This window comes from Micromys minutus (genome assembly GCF_963924665.1).
Source record: "Micromys minutus genome assembly, chromosome: 2".
Taxonomy (NCBI): Eukaryota; Metazoa; Chordata; class Mammalia; order Rodentia; family Muridae; genus Micromys; species Micromys minutus.
Window position 1 is genome coordinate 64,131,700 of NC_137971.1, and position 18,790 is coordinate 64,150,489.

Here is an 18,790-nt window from a genome sequence, read left to right on the forward strand (position 1 = left end):
TTAAAATAAAAAAATGAACTAGAAGAAATCAAAGCACTGGGGAAGAAAAATAAAAGGCACAAACAAGTAGTGTACCTTCATAACTGTACTATCAGAATGATCTGGGGAAGCCAAGAAGGGTGGTGCACTGAGAATTTACAGGCAAGTGGATCTCTGTGAGTTCAAGACTGGTTTGGTCAATCAAAGAAAATTCCAGGATAGCCAAAGCTACATAATGAGATCCTGTCTCAGAAACAAAACACAAAACAAAATCCAATCTATATATAATGATCAGAGGAGTTTAAAAATACATAATATCTCCCAGTCTCCACCCTCTAGACACTGATTTGCCAGGTTAGGTAGGGACTAAATATACGGCCTCATTTTTCTTTTAGAACACTGAGCTTTTAACCCAAAGTGTTCATTGCTGAGAGCAAACCCCAGCTTTACTTCAGCCCTCAAGGAAAAGGCTGTTCTTCTGCAGGAGGATAGCCTGCATCAGGTTTTCCTTTCCTGCCAACACAACACACACACACACACACACACACACACACACACACACACACAGACTCACTCACCCCATCAACACTCGGGTCTCCTCTAACATTTCAAGAAAGGCAACAGGGAAGGAGCAGGTTCCTAGAAGGACTGGGTGAGATCCACATCTCGCCCTCATTCCTATGTCTGCAGGGAGACCTCACAGACTCTGCTACCATCAGTCCTGCTTACTCAATCTTACTCTGTTGTTCTCTCTCTTCTCGCCATGTTCTTTGTAAAATACCATGGCAAACTCAGGACTATCACCTTGATCTGCCCACTAGACTTAGACTTAAGCTGTCTGTATGTGGAGAGCTGTATACCCCAGCTGCCTGCCTGGCCTTGGTTCTGCACTGGAATCAAGTGTAAAGTTCCATTTTAAATGGAACTCTAATCAAATAGGCAACGTCAAAAACCTGACAGTGGGGCTCAAGGCTACCCAAGCACTCTGTACCTCTCTCAAGTGCAAAGCATCCAAGACATGTCATAGTTAAACCATCCTACTCTGTGTCCTTTTCAGGACTGTCATCCCCACATTCATCTTAGTATATAATGGCAAAGGAAAATTATATAGTCCTAAGAACCCATGGTACTTGGTGAGTAAAAATTTACATTCAGGGGTCACATTCAGGTATGGAAATGAATGTAATTCCATCCAGACCTTGATATGCCTCTAGACACCAAAATCCACAGTTGTGTTTTGAACCCTACAATGTTGTTTACCCTTCAACGGCCAGCAATGCCTCCTCTATAACTGGTTAAAGCCCAGGATTATGAAAGATGCTTTGTATATGAGTTGGAGCCATTGAGATGTGTGGATTAAAATTTTAATTTATTTGGTAACTACTACATCATAGAAATCATTTGGAAAAAAAAGAATCTAATGTTAGCAAGTCAGATGTCTGCAAGGAACATGTCATCAAGTCCCTGCCATATACCACAATTAAACACAAACCTTGCCCATTAGTAGGTCATCTCCTTGCTCTTGTGGGTATGACACTCTTGCATCAGTGGGGGCGGAGGGATGTTGCATAACTTCAGGTAGTGGTTTCTCCAAAGTTAATGAAAACTTGTTCTTTCTCTTATTCCTGCCCAAGCTTTATTATACAGACAGCTGAGATTCCCCTGGGAATGCAGACAGAGTCCTTGGAAATCACTAATATTGCACACTCATCCTACAGCTCCTTGACCAGATCCTGGGAAAGCCTGGGATCATGTATATGTATATTCAAATCAATCAGAAAGTATTGAAGGATAACAGGGCACAGAGCAGGGATATCAGCTATTGTTTAGGTTTAGGAGAAAGCACATTAGTCTGCCTCCTGCATGTTTTCAAGTATAATTTCCCACAATTGCATGAACACTTTCAGCAACTGGTACCTCTCAGGCCCTAGTCCTCCAGGAAGAGTCCATTGAACCTGTTGTCTCTCTCTGCTGGATGACACATTGCTGAGAATTATGTCTCATTGTTTTACAAGAAACAAGCACCCAGTGAGGAACCTGGTTACCCTGGACATGCAGGTACCCTAAACAGCCAGAAGCAAGACAAGGTCTATGCCACATAAAAGCAATGAGCCTTGACTGGAGGATGAGGTACAAACCTGGAAAGTGAACCAAGGGAAGGAAAGTCAGATAGTAGGGATGACCACACAGTGTGTTCTCGAGATGGTGTAAGAATGTTAGAATTTCAGTGCTGGGGATTCTTGACGAGAAGAGGAATAGGGTAGGTAAGAGTAAAGAAGGCTTTGAAGAAAACAAGGCTGGCTGCTCAACTGGACTTTGCTGAGACAGAGGCAGGTGTCCTTAGAGCCTCCAAGGACAGAGATGGGAAGTGAGAATGGAAGGTCAGCTTTGAGAAAGGATGGAAATGTTCTGGAAAAGAAGGGAATGTTCTGGAAAGAAAGTCAACTGGAGGAGCAGTAGCAAAGCAACAAAGGCGTTAGTGGGAGGTAATCTTTCGATAGGCAACATTGAGTTGAAGTGATCATACTGTTAGCAGCACAGACTGCTGGAAGATGGTACAGCAATCCAAGTAGGAGGTGGGGCTTTAGACCCCTACACGCTAGGTCCAGAGACTGTCTCTAAGACCAGGTGCCTTTGTGCACATCCAGCTCAGGTAGGCATGGCTGATGAACCACACTCACTACCTGTCAAGAAGCATCACAGGGCCCGCCTGGTGCTACAGAAATGCTGCTAAAGTTGATGTGCACAGGGAATCTACCTTCAACACGGAAGACAGAGTGTGAGAGGGATGCCTATGGTCTCATGTTGTAAAGTAGGCGCTGGGTTTGTAATATGAATAAAAAAGACAGAGCTAACACTTGCTGCTGGCCAAAAGAGGAAGCGGAGAATCGAAGAATCGACTAGCCTGTATAGAATCGAAGAGAAAGTGACATTCATGACAGATGGAATTTATTTTAATAAAAATCTATGATAAGTACTGAGGTGGCATAGTCTCAGAAGGATACCATTTCTCTATTCTCTCTCTTCCCAACTGCCAGACACAATACTTTCCTCTTCTATTTGTTTGTTTGAGAGAGGGTTTCTCTGTGTAACCAAGGCTGTCTTAGAACGCAAGCGATCCACCTGCCTCTGACTCCCCAGTGACACTGTGGCCGAGTTCTTCACACTGAAACTTTGCCCTATGCAAACCTGCAATGAACACCTGTCAGTCATTCTAGTCAGAGTATTTCTTCAGTTTTCCATATTCCAAACAATTAACTGTGCACACTTTCTCTCCCTGACTTAAAATTTGGGGTGTATATGTATGTATGGGTGAGCATACACACGTGTGTTTCTGAGATCAGCTATACATACGCACACAAGTATCCAAATGTATGCATGTTAATGCAAGAGGTCACCCTCAGGACCATCCTCTTTGTTTTCTGAGATGTGGTTTTTCACTGGCCTGGAGTTCATTCATCTATTAGGAAAGGCAGTTCGCATGCCCACTTGTCTCCACTTCCCCAGTGCTGGGATTAGAAACCCACACATCACTTCTGGCTTTTTACATTTGCTGTAAGGATCAAACTCAGGCCCTTGAAAGCACTTTACCAGCTGAGCCATCTCCCTAGCCCTTAAGTCTTGTTTAAACTGACAAAACAGTCTCCGAGCAGTGAGTAATTTCTGAGGTCCTCCTACCATGCCGTCAGCTTCAGTGGAAGGAAGAAGTCTCCCCTGCTTTATATTTCAAATTATGCCAGATTAAAGCACCCATTGTGTGTAGCCTACACGCCAGAAGGCCTTCCGAATTCAAATCAGGATATCTTTCCACATTAGACCTTGGTCAACAAAATGTATGAGGGCTGGCCAGGTCCCACACACATTACTAGCTCTGTACAGCCATTGGACCATCCGCACGCATTCCTGGGGCAGGACATTTTCTCTGTGTTCAGCAATCAGCTTATAAATAGAAGCCGATTATAAGAAGCACTCATGGCTCTTTCCTCTTGGCTTAGCTGCTGCTGCGAACCCAAACCTATTCAACACTCTGGCCAAACCAAGGAGAATATGGAGGTGGAGAGGTGGGGATCCCTTTGAGGCTCAGAGATAGAGGCCTGTATGGACTTGCCAGAAAGACAGACTGTATCTTCAGTTCTAAATAACTCCTCTTGTATGTGATGGTTACTTCCACATGGAAGTCCTGTCCTGCATGTCCCTGTATGTTGTCCTGAGGTGGCAGTAAAATGGGACACGGAAGCCTCTGCTCACAAGAGGCACTTTGAGGAAAAAGAAGGAAAAGTCTGTATTCCAGTTTGAAGGTCAGATCTATCACGAGTGAATATGTGTTAAATGAGTTAAAATGTGTACGGGGAAGAAGGTTTGGTGGGTAAAGCACTCATGTGTAGCACAACATGGAAGATCTGAGTTTTGATCATCTGCACCCGTGGGCATTATTTTAGGCATGGCAGTGCATGTCTGTAAATCAAGCCCTGTTTTTAAGGCAGGTAGGTCTGAGTCTTGCTGGCCAGCCAGCCAATCCAGGCTCAGTGAGTGACCCTGTCTAGGAAAAGGTAAGGTAGAAGAAAAACTTAGAAAACATCCAAACACTAAACACCAACCATTGCCTTCCACACAGGCCCATGGGACAACAACACACATGCGCACACACACACACACACACACACACACACACCTTTTAAAAAAATGTTTGGATTCAGTACAATTAAAGGCAATGGACTCTGAATCCATTCCAGTCCATGTATACCTATTCTTAAGAGAAGAAGGAAACCCATTAGATCTAAGAAAGGGAGGCCACCTCTTTAGTGTTGCACCAGCTTTTACCAACTCCAGCCTCTGAGGAGCTCCAGGTGGCTATCTGTTGAGCTCTTCATTGTCTGGAACCTACACAGGGAAAGTAGGGTGCCCACTACAGTGATGAGATGTGTCCGAGTGTAGCATTCAGAACTTCCATCCAACATCCCGACTTCTCGGGGACTGACATGCCCATGGGGGAGGGGTGGAGAAAGGAAGATGGGTTCCTCTTCCAAAACTGATTGAGCCTGGATCACAGAGTCAGAACCTGGCCTTCCTAACTCTTTGGCCACTACTGATTGCCAAGCTGGCTGTTGCAAATGCAGTGAGGGCAGGGTGGAATGGGTTATTGTTTGTTGACCAACATAACACCCCATTTAGAGAAGGCAGGGTTCCCAGGTGATTGTTCACAAGCATCACACAATTCTGTTGATACCATAAAACTAACTCAGATTCTGTCTGGATCATGAGTAAACAAAAGGGAATGTCTTAGATAGAACTTAAGCGAAGAGGAAAGCCTGGTTTTGGTTCTTCTAAAGAGTAGTTCTCAGTCTCCCTAATGCTGTGACCCTTTAATACAGTTCGTGATGTGGTGATCATCCCCAAATATAAGATTACTTTGTTGCTACTTTATAACTCTAATTCTGCTACTGTTATGAATCATGTTTTCTAATGGTGTTGGGCGATCCTTTTGAAAGGGTTATTTGACCACCAAAGGGTTTGTGACTACCCACAGGCTGAAAACCACTCTTCCAAAGCCTCTATACCAAAGAAAAATGTCCATGCCTGGATGAGGCACAAAAGTCATGCCCTCCTGCCCACTCACTGTGAACAGGATAGTGTGTGAGCATGCCAGCAACAGTTCATCTGGTTGGTGTTGACTTCTCCAAGGCTTTCTCTTGGTGAGGTATATAATTCAATGACACAGATAAGAACAGATCAGAGCCCCAACTCAAGCAGGTTTTATTCTGCTCAAAGCCCGCCTTTTACCAAGAACAAAAACAAACATTATTCCCAGCATTAAATGAGAAAGCCATCAGTTCATAATGACCCAGGTTACCTTTCAATATTCTATTCAGTAAGAGGTAGAGAAGGTATTAAGCTGGCATATGGCTTGCCTTGTATGCCCAAAACACTGGAATCAGTTCTCAGCATCAATGACATATACCTATAATCCCAGCACCAGAGAAGTGAGTCAAGGTTACCCTAGGATACATATAGCAAATTCAAAGCCAGCCTAGGAAGTGAGGAAGAGGGGGAGAGAGGGAGGGAGAGAAACAGACAGAGAGACAGAGACACACAGACACAGAAAAAGAGTGGGGAGGGAAGAGAACAAAAGTTACAGAAGTTATATGTGTCTTCCCTGAGTTCCTTCCACAAGCCAGGTTGCTATCCCTGATGCTGCCCCCCCTCACTTACTGTCCACGCTAGAACAGCATCTGAATGTGCTTAGAGTCATCCCTTTCCACTCAACGCCGTGGCTTCTGAAGAGGGAACAACTGTCTGGGAAAAAAGAGTATCTCCATGTGTTACATTAAATACCCTGTATGCTGAGGCATCCATACAGCTCTCTGCCTCAAGGCAAGAGAGGTTCAGGACTGTAAACTAGGTTTCCACATTAAAGCTTTTTCTGCACAGAGGAGTCCTTGGTGTGAGTGAGAGCCTACCTCCCTTCCCCACTGGGAAGGTTCATGTTAAAGAACAGCTTATCCACTTCCCCTTTTCCCCCACTCCTAGGAGCCCAATGCACAGGCGTTCCCATAGCATATGGAATAAAATGTTGACCCAATTAATCTTGAAGTACAGCCAGCATCTCTGGCTCCAAGGTGCCTCTACCACAGAAGAGCCACTAGGAAATCAGCACTGTCTGGTTGTTCTTCTCTACACTGATTGGATGGCTTGCTAGCTTTTAGGCTATATAGAGTGATGGAAGACCCCAAGGCAGGTAGTTTCCCCACAGTCCCACCTGTCAGAGGACCAGTCAAGGTACACATACCATATTACAGGGACACCTGATCTGGGAAGTATGAGACATTTGGCGGTGGCAGAACAGGAAGCAAGTCTTTCCTATCAGCTGATAAAACCCCGAACCTTATGGAGTCTCTAAACACAGAGCTCAGGGCAAGTCAATTTCATTATAAATTCAAACCAGTGGCAATTTTCTTCTTAGTAATGAATACTGGCATGGTCTGTTAATTCTCCCAACCCATGTGAGCATGTCTCTACACACAAGTATATGGTAGGTATACACCTGGACATACAAGCATGTACACACACACACACACACACACACACACACACACACACACACACTATTATAACTTTAAAATTTAACAGTCTATCAACATAATCAAAGAAGGCCTTTGGGGACTATAGGTACCCCAAATTGATCCTTTCTGGGAGTTTCTCTGAGAGGGTTTACAGAGTCCTGCTGACAGGATGCTTAAATGGAACAGTTCAGTGGCATCTTTATGTTCCTGTCCACCGGCACCCTCCAATCAACATGGGAAAGACACTGCCTCTAAAGGCAGTGTTTTAGTACAGTAGCAACCACTTTGCTTTGTTTCTACCCAGCAAAACTTGGTAGGCCATTTTCTTTCACTTAACATTAGCTGTTTTACGGAGATGTTAAACCATCCCTATAGTTATTAATTCTAATGGTCCCAGTGAGTGCGCACACACCACCATTTCCTTGTCTGTTTGCCTATTGTTAGGCCGTTAGTAACTTCCATTTCTCACTCGTTCCAATTGAACTGAACAATTCTTTAAATTCTAGTCTGTTAATTTAAAACCCTACAGGGATGGATGGCAGGGCACTGCTAATCTAAAGCTACAGGGTGTATATATTTACAACTCATACTTGATTATGAAATTTAATTCGAGAGAGTAATTAAGACATTTGTATTCTACACAGCTCCCCGGCATCTAGATCTGCCCGAGCCAGGCAGGCCCAACCATGGCTTGCCACTTTCCAAAAAATATTCCCATGAAATACAGTACAGGTTATAGACCTCACTGCTCTGCCGCTAAGGATTCACCCAAAGGACCAAAACCTCGAGGTCTATGAGGGAACTTACCCAAGGAAGTCATTTTATAAGCCCTGTTCCAGTCTCACAGTTGATTCAAATTTCAGAGCATCCCTTAGTTTGTACACCAATGACAGGCATGTTCCTGAACCACTGGTGGTCTTCCATGACCCATACCCAATACAGAATTGTGGAATAACAGAAGATGGCTGATTCATCTCATTCATGTTTCAGATGCCCGATGCTTGATGTTTTATTGTTATTATTACTGTTGTTATTAAGAAAAGGCCTTACTAGGTATCACTGGTGAGCCCAGAACTTGTAGACCAGGCTGGTCTTAAACTTGCAGTGATACTCCTGTCCCTGGCTCTTGTGTGCTGGAGTTGCAGAAACCTGCAACTGTGCCTGGCTGCGCTGACACTTTCTGAAGTCCACCATGGATCATACCAAGTGACAGATTTTTCTGCTTAGGGTAGTTCTTCAGAGAATGTTATGCAAAGGGACTCAGGGTACAGCCCACCAGCAGTGCCCTTCAGAGTCTCAACATATAGCCTAGCAATGGAGCATCACCAGCAGGCAAGGGTATCCTGAGGGTCAATGAGAAGATGGGAGGAAAAGGCACAGACACAGGCTGGCATTTGTAAGCACAAAGAAATGCACACGTAGGTCTAGACTCTAGAGAGATGGCTCAGCAGTTAGGCATATGTACTGACCTTACAGATGACCCAAGCTTGAACCTCAGCCTCCATGACAGGCAGCTCCCAAAGTTCACCAACTCCTCTAACCTTTAGGAGCATCTCCACTCACACATACACATACATGCAATTAAAAAAAAAAAGACAATATAAATAAAATCTTCAAACCTGCCCAGCAGGCCCAAGGTTTTAGGGTCAACCCCCAAGACTGCCCTCTAAAAAGAAAGGACTTATGACTTATTGTTTTCACTAATAGGGGAATTGTGTTTTACAGACTTAGCAGCTCTGTAAAGCAAGAAGAGCTGAGAGTTTTGTTTTTTACTATTTTGCTTTTTACCACCAGCAGTTAATTCCTCTGATTTGTTTTTATGAGTCTGATGGTCGGGTCTAGCACTCAGCAAACCAGTGGAGTGATGTAAGAAAATTATTTCAGTTCAGTTCCTGGCAAATCCTGATGATGAATAGTAAGGCAGGACAAACCTACTCAGACACACATTTTTCAGGACTGGCAGGGAAAAGGCTGAAAAATTACTAGTAAATTGCTTTCTGTAAAAAATGCTCTCTCTCTTTCAAATTTCCCCTAGTATGAAGGTCTCCTTCAGGAAGATGGCACAATATATCCTGACACACCTAGATGGCAACCCAGCCAAAGAACAGACACACAAAACAATGAGGGTTAGAATTTAATTTTTTTATTAAGTCCCCAGTTTCTAATACTCTAACCCACAACAACTTCTTTTAAGTGTGTGCCTTTTACCCATCTCAGTGTCCCTGAAAGACAGCTATTCGCTGTGCCGGCAGGCTTGCCTTGCCCTATCCTGCAGGCATAATCCCTTTCTCCAATACATAAGCTTTGAAATTAATGTATCACATCTCTGGTCCACTCTATTCCTATCCTCTCTAAAACCATCGGACAGCTGAATTTCAGTCTACAGAGACCTGCAGAGAGCCCCAGCACCTACTTGAAATTCTTGACTCTGAGGACCTAACTCTGGGACAATGGCAATAGAAGCCTTGGACATTCATGGTTAAGAACGCTAATGCAGGGTTGTCATGGTGGTGAAGCTCACTTGATGACATTGATAGGTGTCACACTGGGAGGAAGACATGTCTCCCTTCTGTATGGGAGAAGCCAGGGCCGCTGCTGGCTGAGGCTGCTCAGAGTTCAGCACCCTAGAGAGCCCTTCCAGCATTAGCAGGCCATCTGCCTGGCAGAACCCTAGAGCAGCCTGAAACCCTGGTCGAAATAGAATCAGAGGCTGCAGAGATGATTTTAGGGTATCTCCAGACATTAGTTTTCAGCAACAGAATGAAGAATTGGTCATTTGATTTGCTCTGAGTCTTCTGTACTGTAAACATCTGCGGGGCTTGTAAGGTGGCAGACAGTAGTGTAGCAGAGGTGTAACCTGCTGCAGAAAAGGCTTAGGTCACGGAATACCCCTAAGTCACGGGCTTGGCTTCTCATTCTTCCTCTCCCTCAGCAAGCCACTATGCCTGCTGGCCTTGAGTACTGGCTACTGATTAATGCCAGGAGAGGCACTGGACCTGTATGTTGGAAACAGTGTGAACTCAGCGTTTGGTGGGACAGGACCTCCCTGGGCTTTCTCACCGGCTGTGTGAGCATGAACAAGTGGCATACCATGTCCCCTTGTCATGGGAATGTTTACACCAACTAGAAGGAAAATTAAAATCTATTGCATATTTCTGTCCTCACCTGCATTTGCCACTCTGCAAGTATCTCCACTGCCATGGTGCATCCCAAGAGTCTCCTCCAGGTCTCTGGGCTGGGCTCGTGCCTACACGCCCACCACTGTCATTATTACCACTGGAGCAGAGCCTCTGCTTCAGTGCAGAGCTGGAGTTCTGGTGACCCTGGGCTGGATAACCAGTTCCTACCGACCTTGGCTCATCTCTGTGACTTTGCATCCCTGAACACTTGGACTCTGCCACCATAACCTCCTGCATCCCCACATCCATCAAACTGACAACTTTATCCTCAACTGTCAGGAGTCTGGCAAAAGCTACTTCACAAACAACATGTTTAGCTCTGTTTTCTGTTTGCTTTTGTGTTGGCAAACCCAGCATTGAACCCAAGCCCTCGTATTACTTTATTTTGAAACAAGGGTCCTTAAGCTTTCCTGGCTGCCCTTGAACTCACTCTGTAGCTCCGGACCTCAAACTTGTGATCTTCCTGCCTCAGCTTCCCACATAGCCTGAGTCAGAAGTTTGCATTGCCAGGACTAGCTTCAATGTATCCACTTGCTTCAAGTGCAGCTCCCGAGAAAGTTCTTTCCTGTGCATTAAGCAGCTGCGAATCTGCTTATCTAATAAAGGGAAGGCACTTACCCTCCTGGTATTCCCCAGAGAATCATTGGCCACCTGCATCTCTTTAGCTGCATTTAATAGCTCAGCCCAAGATGAATCTTCATGATTAACAAAAAGCCTCCTGATTTTATTTTCTTTCAGCTTTTAAATGCTAGAACAAATACCATTGTTGTCCGTTACCCCCTCCCCCAGGGGTTGTGATCAAAACACAAAATTTGATTCTAGAATGAATAATTTATTTTTAAAGTAATTTCCAAATACCATTCTCCACGAAATCATAGAAAAGAGATGTACTGCTGTTTTTGTAGACTCAGGGAAACCCATGGTATGTTCATGACTGATGTTTCTGGAAGCTCTGCTCCCCACCATGACTTATCGCCAGAGATATCTCTAGAGAGAAGTATGGCTGGCTCCCATAGAGCCCATGTTGACTGATCCTAGTTCCTGCCTGCAAGGCCATCCCCACTACATATGTCTGTCTGCTCAGGACCTAGAATATTCAGTAAGTCTTTAAAACTATTGGATTCCAGTAATAGATTAATCACGTCATCCTCAGGGAAAAAAATAGTAAAAATCTTAAACTAAATAAGTTGCATTTGGTAAACCATCTGCCTATAAAGCAGAGACACACATGTGAAAAGATAATTTGCAAATCTGACGCGGCAGAGTCGTTGGGCTGCTTGATGAATATAGTAAAGCAGGTTTGTCTAATGGGGAAACAAGCATTACTATCAAACGAAAACTGCGTGTATCCCACATGGAAAAGTAAGCAGGCTTTAATACTGAGAAGCATTTCATGCTGTGCCTGCCAGCAACTCCCCGCCTGTCTGATTTTCCTTAACATAAAGGCCGACCTCACCTGTTTAAAAATAATTAGGAAGCCTGCAGCTGTGATTTGGCTGGAAGTCCATTCGGCCTAGTTTGCATGTGTGCTTCTGACCCACTGACGCCTCTGTTGCTGTCTCTGCATGCAGGCACCATGGTCAGCAAGGACTCCGGCAGATGCATTCTCACGACACCAGAGCAGGAAGTAGAGCCTGCTGCCTGCCTGGCCCTGGAGATGAGATATGCCCTGGACCCCAACCGGCAGATCAAAAAGCGGAACAAAGCCCTCCAGGTGCGCTTTAAGGATATCTGTGAGGCCCAGAATGAGCAGAGAGACACACAGTTGTCTTCAGGACCTCTGGGGGAAAAGCGAGAAGCCAAGGCTGTGTCCTGCAGGGTGGCATATCGTAAGTATATGACAGTGCCTGCACGCCGATCCATTCCTAATGTCACCAAGAGCACCGGTGTGCAGACCTCACCAGACCTTCGCAAGTGTTACCAGACATTTCCGCTGGACCGCAAGAAAGGCAGTCTCAAAGGCCTGCCAGCTGCAGACGCCTTCAAAAGCCAGAACAATGGGTTCCTAGCAGAGTCAAAAGAGAAGAGCGAGGCAGGACCTATGGAGGACCCCCGGCCTTGCAGTGCAGGAAGGATTCACAAGACCACAGCATTGGTTTTTCATTCCAATGAACACGTGAATGCACTGGACCAGCCTTCTGGAGTCAACTGTGCAGAGCTCTGCAAGAATCCAGATGTACTTGGCTACCCTGAGGCTCTTTTGCAGAACTCTAGGCCTCCCTCTGAGGAGCCCATCCACCAGCTGCAGGGGAGAGCTGAGCCTGACAGGGGCACCCTGGACGCAGAGGAACCCACTCCACTCACCCATGGAAGGGTGTTTAAAACAGAGGTCGCCACTGTGTACCCGCCTGCCATCAGTACCAGGGCCCCCGAGCCTGGCTTGTCAAACTCTGCTGCTGCCAGCCAATGGTCTCTCTGCCCTACTGATGAGGAGCAGAGGCGAGCCGCCCACCTCAATGGGCTGCAGGCTTCCACAGGCTCTGCTGTGGCCTGCTCAACCCCGGTGCAGTGCCTGTCCCCAGAATGTAGCGAACAGCCCCTGCAGAGCCAGCCTAGCCCCTCAGCTGGGGTGGGGGATGAAGAACGCCAACAAATTGTGCCTCACACAGAGGTGGTAGACCTCAAGGCCCAGCTGCAGGTGATGGAGAACTTAATCAGCTCTAGCCAGGAGACTATCAAAGTGCTGCTGGGAGTTATTCAGGAGCTGGAGAAAGGAGAGGCCCATCGGGAAGGGTATGTATGTCCACTGTGTCTTATTCCCTGCGGGCTCACCACTTACAGGCCCATCCCTAAGTTTAATGCCAGAGGTTTTTGTGTCAGGGCTGCAGTCTGAAGAGCTAGCAGGTTACGAGGGTCACAGGTGTGTTGAAGGCCAGCCTTCCGGGTGCACTTGCCTCTGACATTCATTTGTTGGTTAGTATTTACCCATCTGGCCTTGGGTTTCAATCTCTGTCTATTCAGGGAGTTGATGGGTCTTCCTTATGATCTTTTCAGATTGATGTTTCTGATCTTGATGAAATGTAATGTGCATGCTAGTTCAAAATATCTAAATAAGAGGCCACTTTTCTCTTAGGAGTCCCACTATAGAAGAGAGTATTAGAACAAATCGGACAGCATCAGGAAAAAGAAATGCCAGTGACGGATAAATGATGTCACGGGGATGGACATTCTGGACCGTATATGGTCTCATTTAATAGACAGCACACAGAGGCAGAGCCCCTCCGTAGATAAGCCCTATCTGTAGACGATTAGGAGGCAGACAGTTGTGCCCAAGAGTTGTTCTGGATGTCCATTTTGACACAGTCCAAAAATCAACAGGGACTTGTTGGCCTTGACCAGTTGCTGATTCTCTAAGCTATAAACATCTCCCCCGGCCCTCAGTGTAGGCAAGGCTGACAGAGTGGTTCTGTGCAACTTCAAACAGTGCCCATGGCTCACCAACCGTTTTCTGATTGGCCAAACCTTCTCTTTTATCCTATGTTCTGGAGGTTGAATGTGAGGCTGTGTTATCTTGTCTATGTAGCTGGTCCCCTTCATTCTGTGGGTAAAGTGAGCTATGAGTGACAAACAGAAACCAAGTAATGTACTGTCACTGCAGCAGAACTCACTGGACTCAGACGATCACTGTGGTTGAATTAGACAGTGTTTGCTTATTGACAAACAATAAGACAGCAAGCAGTGGAGAAGAAACAGCCTCTGCCTTCCAGAGCAGGAAGTAAAGCCAATGCACTGGTTTCCCTAGCAAGACACAGAGGTCAACAGGAACCAATCCTGGACTTTGATATAGGGTGTAATAACTGGAGCTAGACAGCAGCATAAAAGGATGTCACCAACACCAGGTGGAAAATGCTGAACTGGATAATGTCTGCCAGTGGCCAGTGTTGGCCTCACTAATTAATGGTTCTGCATAGGAGAAAGGGGGTCTGAGGAACACTTAGGGTCCGAATCCAGTTATAAATGCAACCCATATGTGGAGCACAAAGGTTGCTACTCAACGTTGCCCTGGAAACCTGGATGCTGTTGAGCAGAATGGCCGATAGTCACCCGTGCCTAATGACACTCAGAAACGCAAGTGAGTGGCAGTTAGTTACACTTGGCCATTCCTTTCCCCAGTCACACTGGCCAGAAGTTAAGAGCTTGGTAGTGTCATCCAGAAGAGAGAAAAGGTCTCCTGTCACAGAAAGCCTTCCACTCCAGAATCCCAGAGTTTGCACAGAGCCCTAGTCAACTTAGGACTTGGTACCTTAAATTGAGGCCAAGAACTGTGGTACCTTCCCTAACCTTCAGATCTTCATCCATGCAGGACAAGCTCAGGTTCTTAACGCAGGTCCACAGTGTGGTAGCTTCTCACATCAGGTTCTAGGACACTCATTCCCTCATTCCAGGGAACGGACTGGTAAACGGAACAAAGAATCAGGAATCAAGTAGTTTCAAAATCCAAAGCTACTTTGATGGTGGCTATTCCCACTCCGGGGCCAAGATCATTAATTTAACTAATACTCAAATTTTCCACTTCCCTTGTCCATATGGGAAAATCCCAGAGGGAAGCAACGACTAGGAGACAAAGCGGAAGCTGTGAGATGGGGATTCCAAGGCCGCTCCTGAGGTTGAACAGCCAGCCATAGCCAGTTCCACACTGTGACACCTATAACAGGCTAGGGAAGGGTAGTATGGGCCCATTTCCCTGGCACAAATACTGCCCGGCCAGGCAACTGTGTGAACTCCCAAATCCTGAAAGTAAAAGTGCCAGCTCCTCTGAGTGTCCAAACCAACCCCTGAATGATGTCCCTGCGTTCCTGAGGGGAAAAAATGTTCTCAGGATTTCAAGATTTCTGTACCCCACAGAGACTAGGGGTGATTGTATGGGTTGTATCCCAAGTTAAAACAACAGGAAGTTTACATTCTATGTTATGCTAATTAATTTTTTTTAATACATGAAAAGATGTATTTTATTTATTCTTCTCTCTGTGTGTTTGGGGCACAAAGGACAACCTGCAGAAATCACTTCTGTCTTTCCACCCCACGGTTCTGGAGATGGAAGTCATTGGGCTTGTTGGCAGGTGCCTTTGCCCCCTCAAGCCATCTTGTCATTCACAGATGTATCATTCCATATTCACTTTCTGTGATATGACAAATAATGAAAGAACTCATTAAGACAAAATACCCAAAGTTGTTCCTAGGATAGAGTCTCAGACCACTGACTCACTGAGAGTGAAAGACGCTTACAAAGCAGTGGGCTAGTGTCAAGGCTTCTACTAGCCTATCATGCCCAGTAAAGCCCAGAGTGATTCTGGATATGAAGTCACCAGTATTAAGAAGGATCTCTGAATGGAGGTGTGACCACTGGAGCCATGACTGCGTCTATGTGACATATCTTACACCCATATTCCCATAATGTTTTCTGGGGTAGAACTGAGCCTTTGAGAGCCATGGATCTTCTCTTGTATTAATGTCTGGACCGTGTAAGGGGAAAGCATAGACCTTTCAGCCTGACCGGCAGTTTCTACATATTGTGGACTGTAATTAATGTGTAATATCTTTGATGGGGTTTTTCATTATCCAGTAGCTCTTTCTCTATGGAGTGATATGTGCATCACCAGACGGCTGCCGTGAGTCCCTTCCGAGTTGTTCTTCCTATGAGACTCTCCTATTAATCTCATTTGCTCGAATGCATGACTAAAAGGCTTGAGCACAGAATGGTCTCTTCATTTGCAACTGAGCTTCCGTTGGGTCTTCATCAAGTATGAGTGGCAGAGCCTTGAGTAAGGTTTGTAGAAAGCCCCTGCCTTTAAGAGCACACAGTAGGAACAGGATAAAAGGATACGACCTACGAACGTTTGAAAGGAAGCCTTCTGTAAGGTAATGGTTGTGCAAAGATTTCCCTCACAATCATGCCTTTTAGTCCCCCATAAAACATTTGGGCAATTCACGCAAATCACTCTGCTTTATGCAGCACGGGCGGCATTTGCTCACCCGGCTGGCATGAATGCCAAGAATTACCCTGCCGGCTTCAGTGTTCTCAGTATTATTCTGGTCTCTTCTCAGGAAGTGCTGGGTCACACAGGCTACCTGCATGACTGATGCTTTTGTTAAAGGTTGAGAACAGGGCAAGCGGGGTATGGAATTAAAAACCCAGCCAGTTCTTGAAACGGTGGAGATTCCCTGTAGCCACTCTGGGCTTCCTGAGCTGGATAGTCAGTGAGGAGCTGCCCGAAGGGCCTCACTGCCTAGGGCATGGCAGCATCAGCAGGCCCTGTGGGGAGACAGCTCTCCTGCCTCTAAGCTAACTCAACCCAGACACTCTAAAGCAGTGGTTCTCAGTCCTCCTAAAGTTGCAACCCTTAATACAGTTCCACATGTTGTGGTGATCTCAAACCATAAAACTGTTTTTGTTGCTACTTTATTACTGTAATTTTGCTGCTGTTATTAATTTTAATGTAATTCTCTGACATGCGACCCCTGTGACAGGGTCATTTGACCCTCTCCCCCAAGGTGTCATGACAGGCAGGTTGAGGATTGCTGGATCCAGAAAATTAACTCCTAACAGCGGGACAATGCCTTCTGAGTCAGAGAAGGCCAGAAATTCATGGGAGAAACTACATTCAAAGATGTTAATGGCAAGGCCAAGACAAGCCATTCTCCAGACTATAGCCTCTTCACTGACAGGTCCCACCAAGCATCTCCCTTCTGGCTGAGGAAGTGAGAGGCACCCAGGGCATGCCAAGCCTTGAAATACAGATTATAACAGTAGAAATCATAAGTAGAAATAATAATAGAAAAGCAGACACGAAGTGTGGGACCTCTGTGTCTACACTGAGTCAGAAAACATTTGAGACCATAGCTTAAAAGAAGACTTAAGCCAAGGTGTCTGACAGCTTGAGGAAAGGTTATAAGTTCCAATTCCTAGGCAAGGGGACAGACAGTTCCTTGTCATGGTGTGTCCTCCAACTAGGTAACAGTTGGCTTCTTTGTGGTCTGAGACCCAGTTCTTTCGATTTGGGGCATACTGTGGTTTAACTAATGGCTTATTTAAACACACACACACACACACACACACACACACACACACACACACACAAAACCACTCAAGTGTATGCCTCCAAATTCAGGGCCTTGGTGAGGATAGCATTACCATGCTTTCAAGACTTGGGAGATTAAATAATAGAGTTAGCACACCTCATACAGCAACCTGTATTCATGTTTCCTCAAATTCATTTATTCTGTTAACATAAAAAAAGGAAGTAGCAACCATGTAAGAAAGAGTCCTGTGCAGACAAATAGGTGAGAGGTAAGGACTCCAGTCCTGGGACCTGGTGTCACTGGAGTACCTCAGAATCCCTTCCTATGGAGCAGAGCCAGCAATCATTGGGCGGTTCAGGGGCAGATTATCAGCTTTGGGATCCATATTCAGATGACTCTCATTCTATCTTTATCCTAAAAGCAGCCACAGGCAACCCAAATACCAACAGTCATGGATATATTACAACAAACATTTACACACAGAGAGTTAGACCAGAGACCACAGGGCTGACTTAGATGGATAGGTATTGGGACCACATCAGCTCAGGTGGCAGGCTAAAATTTGGGTACAGATAGTTTGTGTGTGAATACCATACAGGAGACATGTAGTTCATCACACACTCAGAGGGCTTCTACTAAACATACCCTAAGGGCTGGATGCCAAGTTAGATCTTGAGCAGACTGAATTCAGGTCTAGCCTTTGAGGAGTACATTATTGACCACACTCAGTTTATGTATAGGTCTTACTTTTCCTCTAGCATGTATGACCCTTACCCAACCTCTGACTTTGAAACTGTGTGTGTGTGTAACACAGTACTGTAAATTGTATGGCAGCATCCTTATAGACATGAGAAAGGTGTCCCACCTTTAAGGGACTAAAGGGCCATTTGTTTTCATTTATGTGTTGATGCTGGATGGGTACGACCTTATACAGACTCTTTCTCCTGTCCTCATTGACAGAACACTCATAATCCGGCATTTCAGAAACTGTGAGGAGATGAGAAACCTCCTGGAATTTTCTCTGCTTACCCAGACCCAAAGGAAATAAAGCTGTGCCACAATAACAGAAAAAGTGGGAGGGGCCAGTTTGCTCATTTACTTTACAGAGCAAGAGGATGGCAGGGGATTAGTAGACCCCTTGGGAGCTGCACACCCTGGGGAGCTGTGGCAAAGACCTGATGGATCATAAAGCTTTTCCATTGCATCTAATTTCCTGACTACCAGGTCCTTCTGGAGTTCAGGCAAAGCGGGGTCCAGTCAGGTGATCCCATCTCACCCAGGCAACACATTGCCTATTGGACAAAGAGGTGTTCCTGCCAGAATTAATCCAATACATTGAGATCAAGGTCTTGAGCCCTACTTAGCTGGGAAAGGTCCCAAACAGGTGGAAAGGTAGAAGAGACAGCACTTGGCAGCCTTCCCCAGTGGCCATGATCCTAAGGGCTACTCTTACGGATTCTGCAAGTCTGAACGGTGTTATCCTCAGCTCTGGCAAGATGTTCCACAGGCAAGCAGGGCACAGTGATCAAGCAGCGAGAGAAAGCTATGCTA

At 45.6% G+C, this 18,790-nt stretch overlaps 2 protein-coding genes across 2 annotated transcripts in view; one reads left to right on the forward strand and one right to left on the reverse strand.

The window, feature by feature from the left end:
• The window catches only part of DOCK1 (dedicator of cytokinesis 1), a 475,815-nt gene that overhangs the window by 221,670 nt on the left and 235,355 nt on the right, over nucleotides 1–18,790 (reverse strand). The gene's annotated exons all lie outside the window — the stretch shown is intronic.
• The window catches only part of INSYN2A (inhibitory synaptic factor 2A), a gene marked incomplete at both ends in the record, with an annotated part of 33,553 nt that continues 26,558 nt past the window's right edge, over nucleotides 11,796–18,790 (forward strand). Inside the window, one exon of the mRNA XM_080912400.1 lies at nucleotides 11,796–12,952. Coding sequence (XP_080768526.1) covers nucleotides 11,796–12,952 — 1,157 coding nt within the window. The remainder of the gene's footprint in view (nucleotides 12,953–18,790) is intronic.